This window comes from Pleurodeles waltl, chromosome 6 (assembly GCF_031143425.1).
Source record: "Pleurodeles waltl isolate 20211129_DDA chromosome 6, aPleWal1.hap1.20221129, whole genome shotgun sequence".
In the NCBI taxonomy this organism is placed as follows: domain Eukaryota; kingdom Metazoa; phylum Chordata; class Amphibia; order Caudata; family Salamandridae; genus Pleurodeles; species Pleurodeles waltl.
In genome coordinates this window covers 748851045-748873029 of record NC_090445.1, presented here as the reverse complement: position 1 = coordinate 748873029, position 21985 = coordinate 748851045, and the positions used below count along the sequence as shown (strand labels likewise).

The following is a 21985-nucleotide window of genomic DNA, read 5'->3' as shown; positions in this document are numbered from 1 at the left end:
TGTGGAATGTGCTTGATACACATGGAGCCATATTTATTACACTGTTCCAGTTTACTGAACCTTTTACTTTTTCAGGAGAAGAAAGCATGCATCTCGCATTTATTAGAAAGATTAGTGATGAAAGCAAGCAGAAAAAGACAAAGATCAATCTGGATCCTGTCAAACGGTCAAGTTCCTAACTTACAGGCAACACTTATCCAGAAATGTATGTACTTCGTCTTTTCAGATTAACAAAGAGAATGTTTGGCAGACAGGAGAAAGGAGACATTAGGATAGAGCAATGTTACTTCTTAGCAGACCGCACCCTGCATGTGCCAAGAATGAAAGCTGCATGGGGTACTAAAAGACTACTGTTCTCACAGTGGTGGCTACCCCCCTCCCCACCCACTCTTTATAGTGCACCAGGCCCCCATTCCCTTGGCACTCGGAATTACAAGGCTGTAAAATCAGCTCAGGGTAAATTCACCTCCATACCTTGTCATTTATCCCTGGGGGCTATTTCACGTTCCTAATGTGAGGTTTGAGATTGGAATTGGGAATGACGTACGACTTTTGTTGTACCAACCCAAAAACAACCTTTATTCCGTTTTGCCAATCTCTTTATCGAATAAAGAATTCCTCCAAAAGTACCTGGGAGAGCCTGTGCAGGGAAAACCCATTAGATTTGGGATTACTACACAACTTCAACTTTGGATTTACTGGCCCACTATTTATGTAAATGCTATAAATCTGTAGGCTACACTATTGCTTCATATGTGGGCAACCTTAAGGGAACTCCCAACTATGACTAAGATCTACCCAGGGATGCATATAATGAATATATCATAAGCTCATGAATTCTAGATCCATGCCTCATTATCAAGGTAAAAACAGATCTTGCAAATGATTCCCATTTAGGTTAATTGTATGTCAATTTATCTTATGCGGATTGGCAGGAAATCTGGCTTAAACCCAGCCCAGTGGGAACTATGCTAGAAATCCGTACACCACATGACTCACTTTTAAGTGAGTGTATTGCCTTTTTCACCAGAGAATGCCCTTGTTTTATACTCCTTTGTTTGGCTGTGGTGTAAAGACCTACACTACACATGTGCTAGAAACAAGAACATGTTGGCAGATAATTAGATACTTCTATAAAAATGGCAAACACAGGTGACCGCCTAGAAACTATGAAGCACAGCCAATTGCTAATCGGAGTGTGGCTTCGTGCCCAAACCCTCAACAAAGCAGAGGCAGCTCTTATTATAACCAAGGATTGCCTAAGATCACCACAGCCAACCATCCTCAGGAATCATGTGTAGCCATACCTCTCACCAGAATAGTTTCAGTGACCTCTGAATAGAAGGTGTTGCACATGATACAGGATAGGCATGGAAAGGACTTGGATATTCTGTTATACACCAGGCATCTGCCAGGACTTAGAGGGCAGCAGAACCAGAAATGAAGAACTAGGTCACCAATGTGGTCATCCAACGGGACTAACAGCATACATTTGTGCCCACAGGTAAAGCTTTTTAATAATGTTTGCACTGTTTTGTTTGGAATAACACCCTTTTATTGATATTGTACCTTCTACCTACATAGGGCATTCTTTGCTATTCTTTTATACATCCTCCTTGGCAGCAGAAATCAGCCCAGCTCCTATCAACACTCAACGCATGAAAAGCATAGTCAGGCTTTTCAGGAAAGGAACCAGTGACAATGCGTTTTGCAAACCTACTGACTGGATGAGACCTCTTTGGCTCTGCAGTACCAGTGGCATGTCTACAGGCAGCCCAGACAGAGAAATTAACGGGGCAGAAAGAGTGATGCTAAGAAGAAGGTGAGAACAGACAGGTTTATTTGTGCTTCTAGCAAACAGACCAAAGTAGATGAACAAACTTATGAAAAGTTTACTCCAACAAAAGCCTACTGAGTTGTTCTCTCGGTTCGCAAAACATAATTGGTATTATTAATTGAAAGTGTAAAGTGTCATTCTGCTCGGACTTAGAGAGGGCCTGCCTGCGGCCACACTTGAGTAGTAGCATGAGACAAATATTAATTGAATGGATGATCTGAATGCAACCTTCTTGGATGGGTCATAACAGAAGTAGGAAGGATTGAGAAATGCAGATTTCTCAAAGGCCTCTGTTCTGGAACATAAATGACCATTGTCCAACTGTGTGCTGGTAAACTGTTGCCATGTGCCTTTTAGCACTAATGTCCCAGTTTACATATACACATAATATTTATGCTAATGAATAGATTTCTAGTGTCTGTTATATACTGATTCATTTCTTGTTCTCACTTGTTGCTTTCTTGGGTCAACTGGAGTTTGACTTTATTCCACGTGTTTTGTCAGTGTCCATACAAGACCATTCGTGAAGTTGTTCTTTTCGACTTGCATTAACCATGGGGGATTTTGCAGCAGGTGGAATTTGAAGCTTCAGCAAAGCGATAGCGGCGGAAAGCGCTTTCAGATCACTGTATAAAAGCATGACTTCAAACAGTACTTACGGGTTAGAATGGAGGTCAGTAGATAAACACGGACAAATTAATGGGACATTCAGACACAGACACACAAATTTCACAAAAAAAGAAAAAAAACAACACTGTGTTATGGGGTCGAACAAAAATAAACATCATGGTTGCAAATTAAAAGGATGCATGGCATATCACTGCTACTTTCAAATAAAGGGTAATTCCATAGCAGCCTCAGTTTCGCGGGATAGGGTTTCACTATATGCTTTGTCTGTGCTTTGTCTGTTAGCCTGTGGATGTAAAGAGTTTCACCTAATATCTTTAATTGAACCTGATAACTGTTTCTTAAATTCAGAGGATATAAACCAAAGACCCGATGAAAATGAGAAAAAACTACAAAAAAGTACTAAACCAAAATATTTTAAAAATACATTGCACAGTTATTGACTATACATAAAGACCACCAGTTCCGGTCTCTTGACTACACTAGCACCGCAGAACCGATCAGTCTCTAGCTCGGTCTTGTTAGTTATTAGCTATTAAGAGTGCCGGATTCAGGACTTGGTGAGTTCTGATACTGATTTGCCCCACTGTTCCCTCTATAAGGCGGATCAATGGACTTAACAGCACTTTCTTTGAATTAAAGTTTCTTCTTGTTGCACCCGGAATCCTCTTCCCAGGGAACAATGCTTATGATCTTCACTAAAACTGACGGTAATAGGACCATTTAGAGCTGGGAGACTGCACCATGCACAATTAAGAGAAAGTCAATTGTGCATATTACTACCAGTGGACTATACACTGGCATAGTGTAAATTACATCACTTTACTCATCCCCCATGTACTCTTCATTTCGTATCTTAAAATAAATACTACATTTGATCTGTGTTGCACATTTCCAGTATGCTTTACGTTTCTAGGAATCTGAAAAGACACATGCACCAGGCAGGATGGCAGTCATGCACGATTGAGCACCTCAACAAATGTACAAGAATGCTACTTTACCATGTTGCTTGTAGATGGGGGGCTTCCTGTATATGTTCACGCCTTGATCTGTGGAAAGGAGGAAGCATAATAAGGTGAATCCCAAGGTCAGGCTCAATGACAAGATGCCTCCATATCCCAAAACACATAGGACATAGGAGAGGTGTTCGATGCCAAACAAGTGGAAGGTCCACACACAGAAAACAAAGATTTGGTGACAAATTACACACACACACATAGAGGAAGTGAGCCCCCCTTTTTGTTTACCCAAAGGACTGTGGACATATGACGATGGTGGATGGGGGGGCTGAAGGGACACCAAAAGGGATCTTATGACATTCACAACCTCAAATTCCTTTTTAGTTAAAGCAATAAACAATATGGCAATGGAGTGCAAAGATAGAATTATGGAGCAGTATCAGAGTAGATCACTTTTTAATCTTCCAGTGGAAAATTGGCCACACCTGAAAGCACTGTCTGAAGGTATCTCGGGGCACTGGGGAGAAGCTGCCTGATCGGGAGAAGAATGTTGGGAAAAAGAGGTTTGCAGATACTGCTCAGTGGGATGCCCAGTATAGATTCACTTTTGGAACTGTTGACGCTAAATGTAAAAAATATACAATGGTAAGAAATTCTTCATTCTCTGGACTAGATACAGATGTGAATGCTGGGCCCGAAGCAAGATGTTGTAGTGGATAATCTGGAAGATAGCCAACATATCATTGTCTCTGAAAGGAAAATAGATTGTGGCATGTTAGGAATTCTCCCAATTTTCTGGCTATCTAGCCATTGTTGAAGTTACTGTGGATAGGTGTGTTAATGTAGATGACTCCAATTACCAGAACCTTCAACAATGCTCATTGATACTGAAATAAAGTGCTATCTACAGTCCCTTCATATGGCTTTTACCTTCCTGGACCAGGCATCTTGATCAAGTGGGACTAGTTTTCTTGTTGCGTTTGCCATCAAATCAAACAAAGTTATGATGCACAGCCTTCCTACACAGGTATATATCAACAAAGTTAACTAGATTTGATGACCCATTTGACAAATAGGCCATTCATGTAATACACTAATACAAGTGTCTCTAGCTGTCTCACTGGTACTCATTTTATCGATCTACAAGGACGAGGACAGATCTGTCACGACTGCAAGCTGCTTTTGTCAGACTTCACAAAGATCCTTGATCAGTTAATGAAAGGCAGGAAAACTGTTTTTATATCATATTGCAGAGCCCATGCAGGTACCCATCCAGATTAGTGTACTTCTGTAGGTGTGCAGTGAAACATTCTAACAACATGACTTCTGGAGGCAATAACAGCATACAAGTCAAAGTAAAAGGGTTGTTGAACACTCATTTAAAGGGTAGATGGCCTCTGATGGAACAAACCAGAATACAGATATAAATAAATATTTAAGTAAACCAATAAAGGACTACCATGATATTTGATATCGCTCTTCGCTACAAAAATGAAGTTCAGCATATTTTCCAAACAAAACGTCAGAACCACAAAATGCAGTTTCTCTTCGCCAATCATGTTCTTAGTATGAAATGTATTATGATGTCGTCACTTTGCAAGTAATTTACGATTGGAAAAGGTTACAAAGAATATCTAGCAAGAGGAGAAATTCAAACCAACCTGTGTTTAAATTTTTTTTAAGTAAAAGCAAGTTTCATCCCCTTAGGAATACAGCACAAGGGGTGCGAAGGGGGACTTGCTTCATGTTGTATCCGCTACTATACACATGACAACATTCAAGGATCCTCTTTTAAAAAAATGAAATTCAACCAGATACCTTTGCCATATTTGAAAATCGTTATAAATAGATAATTTTGCAGGTATAAAATTCTCTTTGCCAAAGACTTACACTTCACATACATGGAAGGACCTATTAATACTATTTCAGAGCTGCTTCTCTAATGTCATCAGTTTGAGTCACAAACAAAAATCTTATATTCTTACATTTCTTATACTTAATGTTATTAGTATCACGTGCTCAAAGGTAAGTAATGAAGGTGTGGGGTGATTACCTATATGGGCCGAAATGTTAATTCAGAGGCCCCGGGATGGAATGCAGAATGTGGGACCTGCCTTTTCGCTTTGTCTGTCCCAAGTCAGCGCCAGGTTTTAGCACTACAGCTTTATTCAGGCAGTGAGTTTTTGTGACCTAATGGATAGGCTCCCTGACCTCAGTGTGCAAGTAAGCGGTTCTTAGCCCACTGCTTTCTTTTGATAGATATGTCTATTTTGATATATACATACATTTATTTAGTAAAAAACATATGGAGAAGCTTGCAGCCTTCAGCTTTTGATTTGGTTACAAAAGGGTCTAAATTGAAGGGCTACATTTTTATGCTACTTACTTGAGCTCGTGTTCCCTTTCTAACTTTATGATGGATCACAGAAAGTGTTCTTAGACTTGTCATCATTGCTCTCAAGCTTCAGGGAGAATGAAGAAAGAAAACATTAGGGGGAAAATGTTGTTCCAATCTCTGTTTTCTAAAGAGCAAATTGAAGCCCCCATTTCTACCTTTCAGAGGTGGTCTCTTACTATGTGAATGGGAGCATCTTGAGAAGATGGGGTTATCTACATTATGTTCTCACCATCATCATTCCGCTGAAAGATTACTAGATTTAACTTGGTATTGAACCTGTTTTGCCCAACTCGTTTAATTGAACTTATGTCCAACAAGGTTTCAGTGTCTGATCCTGTTGACCAAAGAGTGGAAGCAGCTCTCAAGAAAAGCTCTGCTGCACTGAAAACTTCTTGTCAGTTTCTTTGTCTGTCAGCTGAAAGGGGGCTCTTGAGCAGTTCAGCCTTTTGTTCTCTTTGACTACATCAGTTCAGGAAACCCATCATTTGTCTACGAGATGGTCTTATGATAGACATCGGATTTCCTTGGCTACCTGTTGTTTAAAAGACTCGTTAGATATTTGTAGACATGAGCCAAGATGAATTTTATAGATTTTTCGAGACACTTTTGACCTGGGCTAGCAGTTTGTCTTACCAGGGTCCTATCAAATCTGTAAGAGCATCCAGTAGCAGAGTTTCAGTTATGTAGAACCGGGGTTGTAGGCTGTTATATGTTTTTTCTCTTTGTCAACCTTCTTCTCGCTCTATGGCTCCAGCTTCAAAGCTTTCTTTAGTCCTCAAAGGTTTACAACTCTCTACCTTCAAGTCTTTGGTGGATGTGGAGTTGAAACATTCGACTTTGAAGGTTGTTTTTGCTACTGCAATTACTTCTGCCGAAAGACTAGTTAAGCTCACTTTCCCTTTGCAGCAGATTTTTCATGACAGGATAGGTTTACGTTAGGGACCAGGATTCTATCCGTTTTCCCAAACCCTCTTCTCTTTGCATTTGCTGGATGTGGCTTGTGCTGTGCAGATTTGTTCTCTCCAGATCTGCTGGATGAAGGCTTCTACATCCTGTTTGAGGTGGTTGATCAGAAGTGTTATTTATTTGGCTCATTCACCTCAGAGTTACTCTACTTTATTCAGTGCATGGTTGAATCAACTCGAGCTATAACTGTGTTTCTTGGGCACAGGCTGCAAGGTCTACCATCCAATATATTTGCAAAGCCAAAATACTGGTGCACCCTTTAAGTTAGTTAACCAACCACTATACGTTAAATGTTGAAGACTATGTTTTTGGGGAATTTGGTCCACATGATTGGCAGCTGCCTTTTCTTTAAATAATATCCAGTGGAGTGAGAAAGCTTGAAATTAAATAGAGCTTTGAACATCATTCTAGGATCTTATGTCTTATGTTTAGTTAATCGAGTCATAAATTGTTGCTCTGGTATATCCTTATAGTGTTAGAAGGGGACAGGTGCAGGAGTGAGATAATGCACAGATTAATTACAGATAATCTTCAATACTCCGATTATTCTTTCTTGTTCCAGTACTTGCATCCCTCCCACTGCTTTTTGATCCACATGCTTGTGGATTACAGGACGTGAGATGAGCCCTTCCCTCTTTCAAGTTTGCTGGTATGAGAAGGGTTATAAGAGGAAGTACGTGGGGGAGAGGGAAGGGGGAGGGTTCAGACTCTAGTTAAGCCAGGTAATGTAATGCTTGAGGGAGTGGAGTACTGAGATAAGAAAGGACAAACAGAGTAATGCATGGCGCATTACGTATTAGCAGCAATTAAGATATTGCATTTAAACTTGCAATTCTCTTCTATAAGAGAAACAAAAATAGGGATTTTGTCTGGCCCTACTTGGATCCAAACCATTTCTCCAGTTTAAATAGTTTGCATCAGCATGGAAAGCTAGCATGCTAACCAGACAAAAATATAAATTGCAAAACTTTACACTTAAAACATTGATGGCCAAATATCAGCCAAATATAAATGTCTCCCCAAAAACTCACAATGCATCTAAACCCTCTATCAAGACCTTGAACACAAATTTACTAAGATCGGGAGTGGAAAACAATTAACCTAGTCCTACAGCTGGTTGCAATTGATTTTAGGAATGTGTAGAAAGGAATGAAGATAGGTCAATGTCTTTGTAGGGAAAATACATGTATGCTCAAACCCTGAGTCTCTGTTTTGCAGTTTGTTTTTTCCAGTCTCTTTATCCCCCCACGAATCTGTAAACACAGGTGGTTAAGCGGGCTACATCAAATGTACATCATCAGGGCCATGTAGTAGAATCATAAACTTGGATGGAGAACCATTTCATTTGAATCTAACAGTAAAAAGATCTTAATTTAGTGAGACATACTCTTCTCACTAATGGAACAGACATTGAAAAGAGCACAAAATGAAGATATACCGGGGAAAATGTCTTGAAAAACCCAGAATGACAAACTTTCATCTCTAAAAAATCTGATCTATGAGGCTATATCTTAGACAGTGGCACAAAAATTAAAGAACGTACTCCAATCTGCTAGAAACTTAAGATAAATTTAGCCCACTTCCTGCATCCAAGAGGATGCGAACAGGAGCTGTAAGGCTTTTGTACCAGAAGTCTATGAGGTGCAGCAGAATTACATGAATTGGTATCAATGAGCAGCCTTGGTCATAACACAGTAAGGCCCATATTTATACTTTTTTAGTGCCACATACAATACAATTGTATTTTGTAAGTTTGCGCCGATTTTGCGTCAAAAAATGACGCAAATACGGCGCTAAAAAAGTATAAACATGGGCCTAAGTGTGGTGCACATGTTTGGAAATATGTATTTTAATATTAGTATTACTGCTTATGTGGTCTGTTTCTGATTTAAAAGAATGATGTGTTGCCAGATTGAAACCTCTGAAAATCAGTTGCTATTGCACTACATCCTGGCTGGGGCAGCCTCATAAATTGAACAGCAGGCACTGGTCCCAACCTGTGAACATGTCTGCTCTGATTGACTCTGTGCTGTAATTGGTCAGAAGGCAACAGTACTGGTGACTGAGATGCTACTTTTGATTGGCTAGAATTACATCACAACGAGGTATGAAAAAACTGTCTAAATAACTGGTCAGAAGATTGCTTCAATACATCAGCCACTGGTTAGAGGAGGAATAAAGGACACACTTTCCAGTGACTAAATATTTAAGTACCCTGACTCTGTCCAGCCAAGAAAACACTCTCTCACTTCTTGCTTAGCTCCACTATACAAAGACAAACACCACTTGAAACGAAATAGATATCTTCAGTAAATGTATCATTAGCTCATCAAACAAAATCACCAACACTAGCCTTGTCTCTTATCTGTATCAAGTGCTTCAAATGGCTACAATATCCTCTTTGAAGAACACTATTGTCACTATGCAATCATTGGGCTCACCATAATCTATGGTGTCTCTAGACAATGGTCTTATCCAACTATGCTATAAATAACCACGTTTAGTTGCTGCTTAAATGATTAAAGAAAAGGAGCTTGGCAGATGTTAAAGTGTGGGGCTGGTCAACATACAGTCCTCCTGCAGTATTATTTGTAAAATAAAGGATATACCATGTCCCATCCTAGTTAACGTTTTAGGATGTACTTTTCAAACCTATCAAGTAAGGTCACCTAAGCAGAGAAGTACACTTTTGCTCTATTTTGAATTTATCACACCAGGAAATGTTAAGCAGTGTACTTGATCTTAGGTGTCTACAAGCTAAAGGGTTCGGGATAAAGTAGGGTCACTAAGTTACTCTATCGTCTAAAGTAGAGTCTTGTCACTTCAACAGGCCCGTCTGGACTTGTACTACTCTTCTCGGGAAACAGAAAGAGGAAAGAGGTTGGCGCTGACCACAGTTTCCCACTTTTAAGTAATATTTCGTGGTCTGCTGTGTTCAATATTATTTATTCATGTGCTTTATATAGCACAAACATATCCAGAGAGCATCAGAGCACGTCACAGCACAAGAAAGGATAGTAATACAATTTTAGCTAAATCAATATAAAAAACAACAGAGTGAAAACTAAGTATGTAAGCAGCTGAGTAGATGTTCTCAGAAGACAGTAATTCACTGGGAACTCACAGTATGTAATTTACACACCTCTGGGTAAGAGGACAGAGAAACAAATTAAAATTAATTGAAGAATGTGAAATTCTACTTTCTTTATGTTTTGTGTGTTAGTTCTTCCTTTGTCCTGAATCTGACTGAAGCTAATGACATGAACATGGTACGACTTGCTTGTTTATTCTTCCTTTTTGGTTTTACTCAGTGACTTTTGCATCACATCTTACCATTGGAATGCCAATATTTGTAAGAAGGGTGATGAAGGGAGTCAACACCAGGTGTTTTTGAAAATATTGGGACTGATGTTTCAAACAGATTTTTTCCATACTGTGTCAATGGGAAAATGTATTAGTACAAACAGGCTTATTACTCAACCAAAACACTTCCTCTGCTGGATATGTGCCCACCCTAAAATATTGTTTCCACTCACCTGCAGGATGTATAAGGAGGGTAAACAAGAGACAGCAAAGAATATTTCAGATATTTATTAGGTAAAATGCCTCTGATAAAAAATGCATCAGAATACCTTTGAAAACACAATTTGGAATACTTTTTAGGGGGAAACAGATCAAGATACCTTTGACGAAATGAATAATGCAAAGCTTACAATGAAAAAAAGTGTATAATAGCTCAGAGTGAAACATATGTGTGGAAATACCTCCAAGTAAGAAACAGTGTAAATATATCTAAGAATGCATGGGATATCACTAAGCAAAAATAACTTAGTTGCACACCTCTGAGAGAACAAAATAGAATACTTCCATTGAGAAAAAGTAAGAAACACCGTTGCACACCATCATACAATACTTATAAAAAAAACTACTGCCTTGAATACCTCTGTGAAAAAAGAATGGAAACCTTAAGCGCAGAAACCAGTGTTGAATTATCTTTGTGAGACTGTGTCAGTAATGAATACCTACAAGGATTAAATGCATATGAGTCCTCTGAGTTAAAGAATGATAATATCTGTGTGGAGTACCTAAGGGAGAAAAACAGCCTGGGAGGGAAAATCAATGTTTAATACTTTTAAGGAATTCTCACACACTCAAGCGGCACCCCTGGAAGCATTAAGCAAAGCATGGTTAACATAAAAAATGGACAAAAATTGTGTGGAATTGGTATGAGGATAACAGCTTTGCAGAGAACATGTTTCCCAAATGTCAGATTTTGGGGTAACTTCTGAGAACAAAAAAGTATGCAGAAATTTAAGACAAAGGAGTGCAAAATGCCTTTGATGAGGCAGAAACAAATCAGAACACCAATGAGAACAAAACCAGCACGTAGAGTAGATTTACAGGATATCGGATTCTAAGACAACTTCAACATTTGTGTAGTGCCATTCACGTCTTGAAAACCACTTCTTTTCCAATACAGTACAGAGAGTGAGACAACAGCGTGCAACATCTTTACAGAAGAACAGGGTTGCGCTCCCCAGTTGAACAGCATGGCGTGATGGGAGACAAGACGAGACAAGACACTACTACATTCTACACTGGGAGAGGACACGGGGTCCGACGTGGGACCAGCTCCTACCTGGTACATGGAAATGCTTAGGGGCCTGGGCGTAAGTCGGAGTACCTGGGCGGCTGTCTGACCGACAAGGGAGAGGGGAGTTGCGGCCGCTAGACGTCTCATTGCCTCCAATGAGAAGAGCGGATAAGGAGGAAAGGGAAGGGACAACATGAGAAATAGGAAAGCAGGTCACAATGCGAGCAGGAAAAAATAAACAGTAGAGAAGGAAATCAAAATACATCGATAAAGGAAAACAAGGTTTAGGCTGCAAATGTTAATATGTTTGCAAGCATAGGTCGGTTTCCACTTCACCACACGCAAAGATACATGTAAGGAATAGGTTATGAACAGGAGGTACAGCTTGGCATTCAACAGTATATTTCGGAAGGCGCATGCATGCAGTGCTGCCAGCATGGCAGGTTACATTGGTGGTACAATATCTCACAAGGTAAGTGGTGGTGCATTAGTACATGGGCCATCAATGCAGGGTCTATGTTACCTCAAAAGAGATGAGTTTTTAGATATGTGTAGTGAAGATTTTTTCAATTGGTATACAATAATTCTAGTCCAAAGCAGCTTGAAATCTTCTGGGCATGGATATTCTGCACCCAATTAAATTGAATCTGAGAATATATAGAAGAGAAGGGCGTCCAAGAGGCAGAGGTACTGCGGTGAGAAGAGTATGAATTTTGCAAATGCCTTTGAAATACGTGACGACAAAGACGTTGTGGCTTCAATAGGCCCTGCATCAATGGTGCTCTGAAACATTTGGCATGCTGTCTTATAGAATGCATGTGATGGGCACATCTAAACAAAATCGTGCAGGAATGGAGACACGTCAGTGGGAGCGCTGTTACTGAACACGCACTCCTACTGGAGGTTGCAATGGACTGCTCCGCACCACTGCACTAAGAACAACTTTGACTCATTTAGTCAAACTTGGCAAAAGCTGAGCAGCTGTAAACCTCTGCTGTAAAGACAGAAATGGCTCCATTGCTGCAGCTTTTCACTACTGGAGCCACACAGGTTATTGTTTGCTTCCTCCCCTGTGGGTAGAGGACTGCAATTCGAAATAATAATACTACTACACACAATTCTGAAATAACAATGGGGAGTAGAAAGAGCCAGCCAGATGTGCAACATGACCCAGTGACTCTGCCCCACGACTATGTCACTAAATCTCCACTTTTTCCAGTAGACCAGTCAGTCCCTCCAGTCAACAGCTTCTGTAGGACAGACAGGGCCAAGGTGACTCAACACCGCGAATCCCTGCAAGAGCTTTCACAACATCTACCAAAATGTCAGGAAGTGAGCAGACTAACATGCCCTTTACTCTATTTATCATTTACAAATCTTAAAGGAAATGCATTCAGATCAAAACCAGGGCAGCGTACTGGTGGACACAGGGAATCCCTAAACCAGCAAAGTTTGGTGTAGTCGGATAATTTTGCACTTTATAAAGAAGTGCAAGTTCCCCAATTTCTCCAAAAGTGTACTTTTGCACTATTCCTTGTGGCTGAAAGTCCCACCCAACTGCATAGGACGTGTGGTTGCGGGGAACTGCGTTTAACCGAGCAGTAGTACGGAAACACAATAGTTGCTGCTCATCAACTTGTCATCTCCTTTCCGTATATCCACTAGCACAGTCCCAGAAGTTATGGCAATGGGGAAAGAAAAAGTATGCATTCCACATGGGACTACCACGTAAGCAGCTACCCAGTGGTGGACTTGCAGTTTGGCTACAGTGCAAAACTAGTGTTCTTTGAGCCAAATGTACTGATGTATCGGTAACAAAAAGCAGCCACAAGTTGTACACTGACTGTTTTTTGCAACCAGTATTTTTTTGCAATCTGACCAGTGTGTGTATATGTCAGTTTGCAAAATAAAGAATCAGAGGGTCAGCAAATGACTAGTCTTATTAAAATTATGCAAATCGCAATTTTGATTCTCTCTGATTGGCTGCCTGCACATGAAGGATGCCCTGCAAGGGACAGCAGGTCAATATTCCTGTGTAAGTATTTAATTTATTTTTATTTTTTAAAGCAGTACGAGTTTATTAAAAGGGGATGCCTTAAAAGTGTTTTTACTATTTGGAAAAACCAGTTAGAACAGACAGTGGTACCTTAGACCGCTGCCTACTCACCCTGACGCTGCCTCTATGAGTCAGAAATGGAAGCGGTCGATAGGGGATCCCTTCTGCTTTGCGAATATCAGCTATCTCTCCATCTTGGGAGTTGGTGTCTGGTAAACGCTTTACGACAGAAATTATGGTCACCAATCATTGATACATATCTGACTGAGTCACAGATTTGAAGGGATGCTCTAAACACGGCCCTTCCAAATTGTGAATTGGTAATCATTTCTATACCAATTTAATGATTTTGAAAAAAAATTCTGAATTACTAAATGGACTTAATGCATTAGAAAAGGTATTTTTACTTGAACAAACCCTCTTATTTAGTAAATCATAGGATATGCGACTGGTAAGGAGCTTTGTACATCTGGCCCTTTGTGAGATGTCTGAGTCACAAAGCTGGTAAAGTTAAAAAATAAGGGCCTGATTTAGATATTGGCAGATTGGGCACTCCGTCACAACGGTGACTGATATCCTATCCACCGAAATCTAAATCCCAGAGGAAATAATAGGACTTAGATTTCGGTGGACAATTGTGACGGAGTACCCCATCTGCAAATATCTCAGCAGGCCCTAAATGTTTACATGAGGTGCAACATTCAGGTTTTTGCAACTTTGAAGACCTGTAGTTCTGTAACATCCACTGCTATCATGAGAACAGGCAGGGCGCAGCCAGATCATTACCACAGAATAAATAGGAACGGCGAAGAATATTATAAACTATTTTCATCGGAAAATGACATTTGCTCATTTTACTATGCTCCTGGAGGCCACCAGGGGAGAACAGCCACCCTCCTCACTTCAATAGCCTTTTGAGATAAGTGTTCATTTGTCATCTATAAATTTCATTTTTTCCCACTCTGTTATATGCCAGATGCAGATGGGTGTCGCAGAAATCACTAATTAACCAACGTTACACCAATCATTTCTGCAACCCTAAATGCATTTATAAAAATTCAGCAAATTAATTTACAATATGCCTACAACCCACTTCTGGTATCCCTTCTGCCATTCAGCGTCACCTTCATATAAACCATTTGACTTGCACGCATTGTTTTTTCGTCAAATGTTTGCATTTTAAACCAGTATCCTTTCTTTGGTAGAGCTTCAGTGAAAGACTTATTTTTCTTCCATCATAATGAACATTGGGTAATTAAACAAAAACGGTCTGACTAACAAAGCTTTTTATTACGTATATAGAATGCCCTGTTCACTAAGGTACTGGGCAAATGTTGGAGAATATTTTACATATAGGCAAAGTATGCACATAAATTCCAAATTAATTTGAAAAAGTGGGAGATTTCAGAGGAATGGCCAAGGATACACAATTGCAAATTTTGGGAACACCTACAAAATGATAACTGTTAGCTTTTCCACTTATCGGAATACACAAGTTTCACCAAAATGGGCTCTACAAATTGCACAGAAGTTCAGTAAAGTTCACCAATTGGTACGGAATTTACAAAATGTATACGGAAAGCATGTGCGGTTTGTATACCTTATTATGAAAATTAATGATTTTTCATATCCTAAGGATTTTGTAGTGTTTCAAAATCCGACTTTATGTATTAGTTTTAAGATGACTGTACGTGAACACCCAAAAACCCTAAAACACACACTTCCATAAGCATAACTTGTACATTTTGTAGTACAAAAAATTCTCAAATGTACTTGCTAGACACAAATTTATATATACTGGGTGGCTCTAGAAGTAATCAAGTATCTTCTAATGTACCATCTTTAAAATGACATTGAAACATATGTGATCAAACATCCTTGATCAAAGCTGGCGAGGATGGGAGTTATAGATACCTTCGGGCACGAGTTATAGTTGCTTGAAATAACTAACTATAGCAGCTGCATTTCTCTGGTTTTGTGTGAGTAAATTTAGAACCTAACTATAATGTCCCTGTAACCTTTGGGTTTTTAACTGAATTTGTAAGGTTTTTTAATTCTCTTTCCCAACTATAATGTTGCTGTTATCTTTGTTTTTTCAGTGAATTTCTATGTTTTTATAACGTAAAGTCATTTTCATTACTATACGTTAATCCAACCACTGCCGCCAACCCCCTACAACCTCCAAAGACCGCGCCACACAGCCGAACGGTCTGTCTCTCTGGGCTTGAGAATAGGTGTGTGAGAGGGTGTATCTGGGTGTGAGAGTGTCTGGGTGTTAGAGTGGGTGTGTGTGTGATGGTCTGTGTGGATCTTTGAGTGTGTGCTTCAGTGTCTGAGTGGGTCTGTGAGTGGGTGCATCAGTGTCTGAGTGGTTCTGTGAGTTGGTGCATGAGGGCCTGAGTGGGCCTGTGAGTCGGTGCATCAGTGTCTGAGTGGGTCTTTGAGTGGGTGCATGAGGGTTTCAGTATGTCTGTCAGTGGGTATGTCAGTGGGTGCGTCTGTGCCTGAGTAGGAATGAGTGGGTCTGTGAGTGGGTGTCTTGGTAGATCTGAAAGTGGGTGTATGATGGTCTGAGTGGGTCAGTGAGTGGGTGCATCAGTGTCTGACTGGGTCTGTGAGTGGACGCATGAGGGGCTGGGTGAGTCTCTACGTGAATGAACCAGTGTATGAATGAGTCTGTGAATGTTTTTTTGTTGTCACCGATATTCATGAATTTTTCACAACATTACCTGTGGAGGAGGGACGCTGAGCATCGCAACGTATTCATGAATATCGCGTGTCGTGAAAAAAAATCTTCAAAAGGGCATAATTTCATCCTGAAAGATCCCTGTATCACATCCCTGGGTTCAGGGTACCTCCTCCCTGACCCTTTATAACCGTTTTCTTTTATTTTCAAGCCCCAGGGACCATGCCCCATTACCTAAAATGTCAGCCGTAACTTTCTGGTCAGGTTGCGGCCAGACAATCACAGCATCCATGTTGAGGTGAGCATTTGCAAATCCACTGCGATTGTCGTGAAAAAGTTGCAACAGACCGTGACCCTAGATATACAAATTTATTTCTCCTTTAATTTCGCAAAAACTACTGAATGGAGTTACACCAAATAATAAAAAGCATAATCTGCGTACTGAAGCCTAGCTTTCAGCCAAATCTGGTGTAATTCTGACCAGCAGTTCGGGCTTTAGTTGTACTCAAACTCCTATGGGAATTAACATGGGAAACACGTTTTTTGACCCCCCACTTTTTCTCGGCCCCGTCTCACGAATCAATCCAAAACGTCCTGCACGTAACAAGAATCACATGCACACTTTTTTGGGAAACATTTTGTGAAGATCCGTCAAATGGCACCAAAGCTATAGGCACATCAAAAAATGCTTTTTCTATAGAAACTTGGTCCTAACTGTAATTAACTACTGGCAGGTGTATATATATATACCTCAAACACAACAACTGGTCCTATCTATAGATACCTACTGGTTGTGTGCATGTATGTATATATATATCCATATCTATAGATATATATAAGTATATACACACACACACACACACAACAACCGTGCTCTACTAACAGCAGGCCGTCTCATTTGCAGAAGTACACCATTGAAACTTTTTGATGGAATATCCTGCAATGATTTTTGATTTATGTCTTTAAAGTCTATGTTAATGATTCAGATAATTTGCGTTTTTAGATGAATCTACTATAATTAATGTGTATTTAGGAGACTAAAGTGGGGTCTCAGATGTATCCCAAAAGCACTTTGCAGGAAACAGATGTCAGTGCCACCTACTGAGAGATGGAGTAAGCAGATGAAGAGATAATAGGCTCCCGAACTTGCCCACAGTCCTCATTTAAAAGCCCACATTGTGTGGGAAATATTTCACAGCTTGGTCTACGGAACATCTAAATGGGAGACTAAATTCCCGATTGGTCCTAGACAGCATGGCTTATCTGGGAAAAGTTGCAGGACCAACTAATTGTCACTCAGGAGGTCAGACTGCAAAAACCCAGAATCCAACACTCAGAGTGACAGTTGGGAGGTAGACGAGAGTTATGTGGACAAGCGACTCATCTTATGGTAGAAGTGGCTCCCAGGACTGTTACTTCTCTCTTCACCCACCAGCACGAACTATCTGTGGCATGGAAGTAGGTAAGAGGATATAACTCAGTAAGCTGTGGCGAGCAGTGTGACCGTGATCCAACAGTGAAGCAGGATGTCTGAAATAAACACCCAGCATGAGAAACAGAGTACCTTACAGTTTATCACTTGTATGCACAGACTAGCACTGATGGGACATAAAATGGGAGTCCTTGGTATTCCACTGCAAGTCAATGTTCACTAGGGTACACTAGGATAAATGATCAACACACTGCAGGGCAAGGGTAGAGAGTGGAATGTAGGGTCACTTAACAGCAGAGTACTTGCTAACAGTGGAATACGGAGTCATTGAACAGAGGAGGTGCGATAGACAGTGAAAAACATGGTCCCTGCACCATGGAGCATTGGTAGATTGTGTACGACATGGTCAATGCACTATAGAACACTGGCAGACAAAGGCAGAGATGGCCAGTGTCCTGGAGAACACTTGCAGGCCACTGCCTAGCAGAGCACAGTAAAGCCAGGACAAGTGCATCACTCATTACATCTGGTGCAAATGTACATAGAGCCTGGGCACACTTTTACCTTTAACAGTTTAAAATCGTCTCGCTTGAGCAGCACCAAACCATGAAAACCTGTCAGCTGCGCATGCAACACGTGTATAAAACAATTGGAGACCAAACAACATGCCAAAGCAATGGAGGTGAAGGATGGGAGGAGGGAAGTCACATACCTATGAAAAAGTATCCTGCAAGGAACAGCAAAAGAAGAAATGTGAAGATACAGAGTAGATCAGGGAGGGAAAAGAAACAGGAGATGAAATGGTAGATGTCATATGCAGGGCGCGCTGGCGTCACTGTTGCGGTGTATGGGTTGACATGCAGCAGCCATGGACATGACCAGAACACTCATATCAAAGAAGTGTCCCACATTCTGATACGTATGGATTTTCTACTTGAAATGCACTATCCTGCAAACACAAGCATTCAAGCAACATAAATACAGCAAGCGGTCTATCGAAGTACAGTCACACACACCAATGTTGCGCTGTCTCCTGACGGACATCCTGCTCAGGCCGCAGCCAAGAAACAAGCAACATGCAACAGGTTCAAACTGAAACAGATCCACATACAGCACAACTAGATGTTTGATCAACAAAAAGGCTAAGCATGTTTCTTGGTATATCACTTATACACCAATCGTTTTGACCCTCGTTCTAAGTTGTGTAGAGTAGTAATCGCACGTGTTTTTGTTGAATTACTGCCCCACACTTACAAGTTAGAAAGGGTTCACAATTACACCCGGTAGAATCAAATGCTTTTCTGCTCACATATTTTAACTGATAGAAGCAGGTGAAAAATATGAATGGAAAACTGCCCAGAATCCAAGAAAACTTGCAGTAATTGACCCAGTATTTTCAGTTCCTGCATGCTTAATGGCTAGCAGGAGAGACTACATTTTTGGATTACTGCTGAGTTCAGATGTCCCGGAACAATGATTTTTTCTTTAAGTTAGTACATGGTACATGGCACACATAAAGAACGAGTTTACATCTCTGGTAAATATCACTGCAGATCTGTTCATATTCCCCCGTAGTCATTTTCTAAATTATCAGCTTGCTCGATGAAATATGTAAAATGTTAAAGGAATATTAGACCCTAACATACATAATTTAATTAAACCCAGACTAAGGGCCGAATTTAGAGTTTGGCAGACAGATACTCCATCACAAACGGGACAGATATCACATCTGCCTTATTGGAAGAGAATTATGATATAATCTGTCCTTGGTGATGGAGTTCCTGTGCATTATGATGTAATCTGTCCTTGGTGATGGAGTACCTGTCTGCTAAACTCTAAATTTTAAGGCATTATGGTCTTTATATCATGATTCTCTATAAACACACCCTGTTCAGTGTCATCTCAACTATTTTGCTCTAGGAGGCAGGTGAAGTTGGTTCTATAGTATAAGCATCACACAGTGTTGCCAATGCTTTGGATGTGCATTTTTGAGCAGTTGGAGTTTTGCAGCACCAACAGCTCTTACACAATTTTATGGCAAGAGACGGAGGCTCATATTATGCTTTCTCTTTCCATTTATATTCAATAGCAGCGTGGTCAAACTACAACACCCAGAAGTCTAAAGAACATTAGCCAATGGGAGGAGAAAGGTAGTTCCTTAAATAACCAATGAATGGCCAGTATGTCCACTAAGTAGTTATCTTGTCCGCGAACAGCCCTCTTTTCTTACTGCTCGTGTTGAAGATAAGTACTTTTCCTCACTTACTATTATTGTGAATGGTGCAGTTTTATTTATTACAAGTGTTTTTAATAAGGTTTATATCGTGCTATGCGTTTGCACGTTTTTGCTTAGCCGGCTTGTAGCCGCACTGTGTTCTTGCTTCGCTAGCGCTTCCCTCGCGCTCTACGTTCCATTGATACAGTTTTTCCTCACGCGTCGCCATTTTCCGTTGCGACGCATGAGGAAAACGTCTTCCGACTGCTGCCCATTTGCCTATTATTGCCGGCACATTTTTTCTTTCTTGTTTGCCCCCAGCTCACTTTCTTTCCTCATGCTCGTGTGGAACGAAGGCTCCTCCTGTCCGATTCCGGCTTCAATTCCTCATTTTGTCCCCCGCCTATAGGCGGAGTTTCACTTTGGGTGACTCCTTTCATACTTTTAACCCTTTCCTCACTGCTCCAGCCTACTCTCTGTGTTTTCTTAGTTTACCATGGAATTGGACAGCTTCCCTGTGGCTAATATGGAGAATGATGACAAGAATTTCGTCAAAGACAGTTTGAATGACTTTATACAAGTCTCAGTGGAACAGGCAGTTTCTGCCTCCATGGACAAACTTTCAAAAAATGTAGAAAAATCTGTCTTTAGTCTTGTGTCCAAGACGATTTTGGCCCAATCTGCGGGGGAAAGCAGAAAGTGCCCGTTAACAAAAACATCCTCTAATACGGCGCTCTTGACTGGTGAGCCTTCCTCACACATGACAGAGGACGTGGATCCTCACAGGCCTCCTTTGAAGGAGGGGAATGTTACTTTAAAATCGTCATCTAAATGCCACAAAAAGACAAAACACATCTCCTCTCCCATAATAATTTCAGAAATAATGGACACAGATGATGATATTGGTGATGCAGCCTCGGAGGCTGATAAATCTGATGATGAGACAGAAGATCCTTTTGGCGCTCCTCTTCCCAAAAAGTCCAGACTGGCTACGCCATCTCACTCTAAACCTTCACTCATTTCGGATTCGCAGGGAGTCCCTATGTTTGATCCTGCCGAAATTCACCACCCTCATTCCACTGAATGGTTTCCGCCCGAACATGTGGGTGAATATGTCGCCTCCCGTCTCCGCACAGCCTTAGATAAACAAACCAGAGCTAAGCTCCGCTCTGAATGCCCTCGCCCTTCCCTCCATTCTAAAATTTCTTCAACCCCTGCTATTGATCCTTCCCTTCTTAGCTTCTTCACCAAATTTGGGAAAGATCCACAGAAGGGAGTAGACAAGGCATGGTCTACTTGTCAAGATAAACTTCTGGATGCCATTGGTCCACTGACACGTATATTTGACTTGGCGGAATCAGCCAGAATTGACCATATTCCTGTAAATGCCAAAGAACCTTTTTTATGGGGTCAACATGCGGTATGTTAACTAGGCAATGCCGCAATAACACATGAACGCAGGATAGGACTTCTTTTAAAGCTCGATCCAAAATTGGTGAACCTTGCTGTTTCCGACCCTGGCATTAAAGCTGAAGGCATGCTTTTTGGCGACTCCTTTTATTAAGGAGCTTAGCAAGTACGTGGCAACCTTCACATCTTTGGACAAGGCCCAACAATCCCTACGTAAAATGCTTGCTGGTCGGGTTTTTGCAAGGGCTGGCAGAGGTAGGAACCACTTTGCCGGCCATTCATACTACACTCAAGGTTCCCGTGCCTCCTTCCAATCCTCGTATCAAGAGTACAGACCACAGTTTTATCCCCAGAGGAGCAGGGGATACCGTGGCAGAGGCAACAGAGCATCCAAATACAATGCACAAACAGGTAAGTCTCCCTTCTGGCCTTCCTACTGTAGGAGGTCGTCTGAAGTTTTTCCTTTCAAAATGGCACACTATAACTACAGATCCCTGGGTCCTAAATACAGTTCAAGGTTATGTCATAGAACTCTACTCTGAACCTTTTCAGTCAACCCTTCCTTGTCCTCCTCGTTTTTCCACAGAAATTTCAAATTTGATATCGTTAGAAATTCAATCCCTCCTTCAAAAACAAGCTATCGTCCCTTGTTCCCCAGACCCTTCAGGTTTTCTCAGATCCGTTTTTCTTGTTCAGAAAAAGAACAAAAAGATGCGACCAATCATCAACCTAAAACAGTTCAATCACTTTGTAATCTACAGACATTTCAAGATGGAAACTATCCTGCATCTTCGAGACTCTCTCC

The 21985-nt window shown here is 40.8% G+C and overlaps 1 protein-coding gene across 26 annotated transcripts in view; it reads right to left on the bottom strand.

Moving 5' to 3' along the window:
- ABLIM1 (actin binding LIM protein 1) overlaps positions 1 to 21985 on the bottom strand; it is a 786962-nt gene that overhangs the window by 54207 nt on the left and 710770 nt on the right. For 14 of the 26 annotated variants that reach the window (XM_069239295.1, XM_069239292.1, XM_069239280.1 and 11 more), the window contains 3 exons: positions 18268 to 18282; positions 11427 to 11531; positions 3466 to 3513 (listed from right to left, as the gene is read on the bottom strand). In XM_069239295.1, the coding sequence (XP_069095396.1) occupies positions 3466 to 3513; positions 11427 to 11531; positions 18268 to 18282 (168 nt within the window). The remainder of the gene's footprint in view (positions 1 to 3465; positions 3514 to 11426; positions 11532 to 18267; positions 18283 to 21985) is intronic. The other 12 variants (XM_069239305.1, XM_069239300.1, XM_069239301.1 and 9 more) reach the window with 2 other exon arrangements.